Below are 7,554 nucleotides of genomic sequence, written 5' to 3'. Positions count from 1 at the left end.
ATAAACCACTCAGAAAACCAGAAGTGGGGCTGTAGCTCAAGTGATAGAGTGCTCACCTTGAGCTGAAGAGCTGAGGGACAGCGCCCAGGCCCAGAATTCAAGCTCCATGACTGACCAAAAAAAATAAAAAAAAAAGAAAGAAAAAAGAAAAGGAAAAAGAAAAAGAAAGGACATATGCTTTCTCTTATGGGGATCTTAGACCTGAAAACATAAACATGTGGAAACATATGTAAGATCATATGCATATATAAATGATTCAAATAAATAACTGAGTGAGATTCTATGCTATAATCCCATTGAAAAACTGAAAGACAGTTTAATAAAGTGAGTATTAGAAAACTGAAATATGTATTGACTTGGAGCAAGGGAGGGGCAGAGGATAAATAAAGAGAAGAATGGTGGGCAAAGTAGTAAGACTTAATGTATATTTGTGAAGGTGGAACAAGGAAATCTGGTGAAATTGGTTGGGGCAATGTAGGAGGGAAGGAAAAATGATGGAAGGGATCATTCTAATCAAAATGCATTTATACATATAAATGGACATGTTAAGGTGCAACCCCCTTATTGTTACTTGAAAAATAAAAATAAACATGTATTCTCTACAAACTTAATGGGAAAAATATGTTCCTATGCTATTACTCTGATTCAATCAAATTGTTGATGTTCAAGTATATAGAAAAATGGCACCGAGAAATAACTCTTTCTCAATTTTAAATTCAGAGTATCTCATGTAAAGAAATCCAGCAGAAATGGCCTCTCAACTTACCTCTACAATAAAAGCTTTCCGCTCGGATTCACTTTCTATTTGTTTAATAGCAACATCTTTTGCTCTCCACTTAGCTTTGCAAACTACCCCAAAGGCTCCTCTTCCAACAACCTGCATTAAAAGAAAAACCCACAAGAATTATCAGAAGCAAATAGATTCAGTCCAGTGTACAAAACTAAAGCTAAAAGTCTTATTATTAAATACACTAAACTGAGGAGACAAACATACTTTTTTAAAAAAAAGTTTATGGCATAGATACCTTTTTCTTCACAAGTACAACTAAAAACAAAAAAGACAAATCAAGGCATAAGCAAAGCAATTCATCAATTGCAGAAAAATATTTAAAAAGAAACGATAATTGGGTCAGAAGCTAATTCAGAAAAATATAAAGCAAGAATAAATGATAAATATAAAAATTCTAAGCTATTATAGGTAAAGTTAAATTAAAAACAGCTTTCAGTAACGATAGTGTTAGAGAACTGAGTGGAGGGAATAAAACAATAGCTAATAAAAGAGAGCATGATGAATGAAAGACAAAATATACTATCTCTTATCTATACAATGGAATATTGTTATTATTGGTGTGTGTGTGTGTGTGTGTGTGTGTATGCTGGTACTGGGGCTTGAACTCAGGGCCTGAACACTACACCATAACATGTGCACTTAAGGCTGATGTTCTACCACTTAAGCCATAGTGCCATTTCTGGTTTTTGGACATTAAGTGGAGACTTTCCTGCCTGGCTTTAAACTGTGATCCTCAGATCTCAGCCTCCTGAGTAGCTAGGGTTACAGACTGGCATAAGCCAATGGCATCTTTTTTTTTTTCTTTCAGGTAATGGAGGCTTAAACTCAGGACCTGGGTTCTGTCCCTGAGCTTTTGTGCTCAAGACTGGCATTGTACCACTTGAGCCACAGTACCACTTCCAGCTTTTTTGGTAGTTACTTTTTTGTTGGTGGTGGGGCTTGAACTCTGGGCTTGGGTGCTGTATCTGCACTCTTTGGCTCAAGTCGAGTGCTCTACCACTTGAGCCACAGTGCCAATTCTGGTTTTCTGGTAATTTTATTAGAGATAAGAGTCTCACGGACTTTCCTGCCTAGGCTGGCTTTGAACCGTGATCCTCAGATCCTGAGTAGCTAGGATTACAGGCATGAGCTACCAGTGCCCAGCTTGGTAGTTACTTTTATATTAGAGTTTTACAGACATTCCTGTCCAGGCTGGCTTCAAACCATAATCCTTATATCTGAGACTCCTGAGGAGCTAGGATTCTAGGAGTGAGTCACTAATTCTTGGTTTTATTTTTATAACTTATTGAGAACTTAAGTTTTGGGAGATCATGAAATTAATCCATCTGATGTACATAGTTTAGTAACTTGCAAACATACACAGCAGCCAGTTATCAAAGTGATAGGTTTTTAAAATTTTAATTTGATTGTAAAAGTGATGTACAGAGGGGTTACAGTTATATAGGTAAGGTAGTGAGTACATTTCTTGACAGTGTTCTGCCTCCTCATTTTCTCCCACTTCCTCCTCCCCAAATTGTAAAGTTCATTTTCAACATAGTGTCTTGTGAGTATTGCTGTTGCATTGGTTCACCCTTTGTTCTTTGTCTTACTATTTTGTTATTCGTCTTTTCTTCCCCAAATCAGATAAATGTATATACAAGATACAGGATACCAAAATAAAAAAACAGTGACAACAGGGGATAAACCAAAGGAAAAATGAGAGAAAGAAGAAATAATTCCATATAGTACATTAAAAACAACAACAACAAAAACCCTTTAGTTTTCATATCTTCTTGCCTTGACAGGATGCCTACTACACATTTACACTAATATCAATTTTCACCATCGGCACTTGCCTACCACCAGTCTACTCTGTTTTTCTATAGATATTTTTTTTCCCTAGACATTTTGTATCAATGAATCTCTAGTGTCTCGTTGCTTTCATTTACTCTATTTTTTAAGTTCATCATGTTTTTGTATGTATTAGTAGGTTTTTTTTTTTATTTGTTGCTGTTACTTTCTTATGTTGATGCTAGGAATTGAACCCAGGACTTAGTGCATGCAAGGCAAGTGCTATACCACTGAGTTTTGACTCTAGTGTAGTAGAGTCATAGTAGTAGTAGTAGCAGTAGTAGTAGTAAAAAGCTTCCCTTGAGAAGCTTTCACTTTAGACAAACCCACACAAAACTCATCAATAATAAAGCTGGCTATTGCTAGAGTGAATGGCTTATTATCTATATTGAGTTACTTCATAGAGTAAAAATGGGGCATGAAGGAACACACCAGGACAGTAATTATAATCTGGGATACATGAACACTCTAGTTATGACTCAAAAAACTACTTCATAAATCATACAAAGTAATATGAACATTTCTCATATTGTTCAATGTGTAAAGTTACCCAAATTATTAAAATTTATTGAATGTTATGTGCCATGTAGTATTTCATGGGCTTTTTGTAAATTACTATATTTACCCCTCTTCCATTTTAAAGGTCAGTAAAAAGCAAGTAAGGCTCTGAGTTCAGTAAACTCATCTCTAATTAACCACCAAAAAGCTGGAAGCAGAGTTGTGGAACAGTACCCAGACCCTTGAATTCAAGCCCTAGGACCAGCATGAAATAAATATAAATAAATAGATATCAGTCTTATACTATTGTTGAAGCCTATGTGTATCACCTAGGTTCGCTGTTCTGTCAAACTGTTTTATTTCTAGAAATGCTTAAAACAATAGAGCCAAACAAAAAATTAGCTTGATACCTGTTAGAACAAATTCATTAGATTTTTATCACTGTATAGAATAAAGTACCATCTTTTTCCATCTCTCACCTTTCAATTTATATAAGCCCTGTATCAAGGCCTTTATCTCCCTATATTATACTTTTATATGTATCTTCTATGTAGTAGGCACTGGGCTAAGTGCTTTACATTTACAGCGTTAGAAGGCAGGTGTTAATGCTATAATCATTTTACAGCTGAACCAACTACCTTTAAAGAAGTAAACTAACTTTCATGAGTACAGAGCTAGCAAATGATAGAGTATAGTTTAATGTTAGGCAATTTAAAACAGAATGTTAGTAATTCTAATTTATAATACATATCATAAATGTGCTTTTTACATCAGGAAACAGTTATGTCTTCCCTTGAGAAGCTTTCACTTTAGACAAACCCACACAAAACTCATCAATAATAAAACTCATCAATAAATACAGCTAGACTGAATGACTTATTATCTATATTGAGTTACTTCATAGAATAAAAAGGGAGCACAAAGGAACACACCAGTACAAGTAATTATAATCTGGGATACATGAACACTCTAGTCATGACTCAAAAACTACTTCATAAATCATAAAAAGTAGTATGAACATTTCTCATATTGTTCAATGTGTAAAGCTACCAAATTATTACAATTTATTGAATGTTATGTGCCATGTAGTATTTTACGGGCTTTTTGTAAATTACTATATTTCCCCCTCTTCCATTTTAAAGGTCAGTAAAAAGCATGTAAGGCTCTAAGTTCAAATCCCACTACTGTCAAAAGTATTGGCAATGCAACAAAATAAAGATAAGCAACTTACCCAAGATCACTTGGTCAGAAAGTATTCAGAGAATACAAAATCCAAAATCTGAAACTTAGAGCATGGAATTACCAATGAACTCTAAATTCAACTTCTGTCATTGCATTAACAGTCACTTTGGTATGAAGTCACCAGTTACCATGAGAATAACATATGGAACATTCCCTGCTTCGACATGACTTTGGATATAGCTTATCTACTTATTAGCTCTTAATACTGAGTAGTTAATGTCTTTGAGATTTTTTTTTTCAAAGTAAAACAGAGATGCCTATGTTCTCCTTAGTTATTATCTACAGGGTTCATAAGTTATAAACAGGAATTTCTGTAAATACTATAAAAGTGCTCAGAGTTGGGTATGACTCAGAATAAGGAGCTGTAGTACTGATTTCTCTTGTAAGAAATTAATAATAGATTCTAAAACTTAACTTTATGCTCACATTTGGCTGAGACTAGCCTACCTATTGTTATCATCACTAACTACAAGCCAATGATTACAAAGAATTTAATATATTCTTCAGCTATGTGGAACTTTATTAAAGCAACTGGTACTTAGTAAGCCTCCTTTTGCTGCATTTTTATTATGAAAAATGTCTACACAGGCATTTCAGATATTGTCTACCTGTGGTCTGTGTATGAGTCACATTTGGTACATATGACTACTTGTGATCCACAAGTGCCACCTAGTGATGAGATGATGACTTACTCTAAGCTTTCAACTTAAAACCATGAGAATAAAACATGTAACTGTCCAGAATGCTCTGAAATAAAAAACTGGTACATCAAGACACCTCTAGATACCTCTATTGTCATTAGTGATAGCACTTTACACACAGTATAATAACAGGATCTAAAATGACAATAAGGCAAAATGTCCTAGATAGTACACATTCACTAAAATATATGATAGAAATAACAACTATAAATGAAATAAGTTTATGAGCACAGGCCCCAATGCTTAGGAATTAAATTTCAGTATAACAAAAATGACTTCTCAGTGGGTATCAGTGGCTTACGTCTATAATACTAGCCACAAGAGCCTGAGATCTGAGGATTCAAAGCCAGTCCAGACAACAAAGTCCATGAGACCCCAATCTCCAATTAACCACCAGAAAACTGGAAGTGGCATTGTGGTTCAAAGTGGTAGAAAGCTAGCCTTGAGCAAAAGAACTCAGGGACAGCACCCAGACCCTCAGTTCAAGACTGACAAAAAAAAAAAAAAGACTGCTCACTTTTTCAAATGGCATAAATACAGAGAGATCAAGGGTAAAATACAAAAAAAAAAACTTTTTACCTCTTTACCTTTATCATCTTTATAATAATAAAAAAATTTAATAAAGAATCAAAGAACTGTCCCTTACCTGTATGTTGTAAGAAGTAAGGTTAAGAAGTTTAAGACTAACATGGGCAGCCCATAATCCCAGTCCATCTGACAGTGCTGCACGCATCCAGGGCAGGTCTCCTCCCCAACCTCCCTCAGTCCTCTCTGGAAATGCCCTTATAGACACGCCCAGGTGTGTCTTAATAATCTCTAGGTGCTTCTCAATCCCATTAAGCTGACAGTCAAGACTATCAAAGGTAATATGGGAAGACCTGATTCTTGGATGACTGGGAAATCAACCAAGATGAGAACAAACAACCATAATGTAAAACCCTAAGGAGAAATGAAACCATCCCTTATTCAATGAGATCTGGATCATATCTTGAGCTAAGCACTATTCTAAGCACTACTGAGGACATGGCAGTGAATAAACCAGACCCAAATCTTTGCCCTTGCTGTTTTTCACCTTCTCATGGACAAATAATAAATACAAAGCTAAAGATGTTATAAAAGTATGTATGTATGTATATATATATATTTTTTGATTGGTTCTTGGGGTAGAGAACTCAGGGCCTTCTACTATCTGGTCAGATGCTTTATCACTTAAGTCACACACCCAGTCAAGAAAAGCATATTCCTTTTAAAAAATAAGTGTTCCGAGAAGGAACATAATAGTATGCACACATACATGTGTATTTGTTTTCTCTCACATTCATTTTAGATAGAGTAATCAGGCAAAAGCCTCACTGAGACAGATGGTATTTTAGTAATGACCTAGAGAAATACTCCAGAGTGAGTGGAGTGCCGCAGAGTGGGAGTGCATAATAAAAAGTAATGGCAGGTAAGGGTGGAGGGATAGGCAGGACCTGGACCATGGGGCTCTACACACCAGAAAAAGGAATTTGGACTTCAGTCTAAGTGCAGTGCAATGTTAAGCAAATGGAGAATTGCAGGGAAGCTAGAAGACATAAATAAAGGGACTCTGTATTATAGTAGCCCCCCAAAAGAGATAACAGCTATGAGGACAAGGTTGGGGGCAATATATAAACTGGACATTCCTGGAGTGTGTTTTAGAGGTAGAGTCAATAAGATTTCCTGAGGATCTGCAAGGCAGCAGATCATGTGGAGAAGAGATGAGTCATGAATGATGTACAGATTTATCTGAGGTTGAGACTGAAGCAAGCAGATTTTTCTTTTCTAAACAATTTGGTTGAATGTCAGTAACAGAGCTTAAGCTGCCTATTTGATATCTAAATGTAGCTAGCAAGTAAGAAGGTAGAAAGGCAAGTCAGGAGATCCATGGAGAAGCCATGTGAAAAGATAGAAATGTCAGAGTATTTGCCATGTTGTTGATACTTCTAATCAATCAATTGAATAAAATCCCCCCCCCCAAATAATACCTAGATATTAGAGTCTGTGAACTAAGCTTTGGAAAATTCTAACCTTTAGAATACAATAGGGAAGAAATAAACAGCGAAGATTAAGAAGGAACCATTAAAAGGCAGCAGGAAAACCTGAAGAAACCACGAGAAAAAAAAATATTTCAAGAAAGCAGATATAGAACAATAAAAGCATTGGCTCTGAAAGGACAGTCTCTGATCTGGAAGCATCAGCATCACCTAGAAATTTACAGAAGTGTAAATTCTCAGGCTCCAACCCACCCAGAATTCCTAAGCCAGAAGAGTGTCCAATAATCTGTATTTTATCAAGTCCTCTAGGTGATTGTGATGTTTGAGGGTCACTGTGTTAGGCCATAATACTAAAATAATAAAGACAAGAAACTTCAGTGGGGGGCTGGGAAGGTGGCTCAGTGGTAGAGCGCTTGCCTTGCATGCATGAGGCCCTGGGTTCAATTCCTCAGCACCACATAAGCAAAAAGAAAAAAGC

At 35.9% G+C, this 7,554-nt stretch overlaps 1 protein-coding gene across 2 annotated transcripts in view; it reads right to left on the bottom strand.

Moving 5' to 3' along the window:
- The window catches only part of Map3k7 (mitogen-activated protein kinase kinase kinase 7), a 62,154-nt gene that overhangs the window by 45,405 nt on the left and 9,195 nt on the right, over positions 1 to 7,554 (bottom strand). For both annotated transcript variants that reach the window (XM_013016602.1, XM_013016603.1), the window contains exon 2: positions 763 to 877. In XM_013016602.1, coding sequence (XP_012872056.1) covers positions 763 to 877 — 115 coding nt within the window. The remainder of the gene's footprint in view (positions 1 to 762; positions 878 to 7,554) is intronic.

Source organism: Dipodomys ordii, unplaced genomic scaffold, assembly GCF_000151885.1.
Source record: "Dipodomys ordii isolate 6190 unplaced genomic scaffold, Dord_2.0 Scaffold32, whole genome shotgun sequence".
Lineage (NCBI taxonomy): Eukaryota > Metazoa > Chordata > Mammalia > Rodentia > Heteromyidae > Dipodomys > Dipodomys ordii.
Note: the sequence above shows the minus strand (reverse complement) of the source record. Positions and strands in the feature narration are given on the sequence as shown.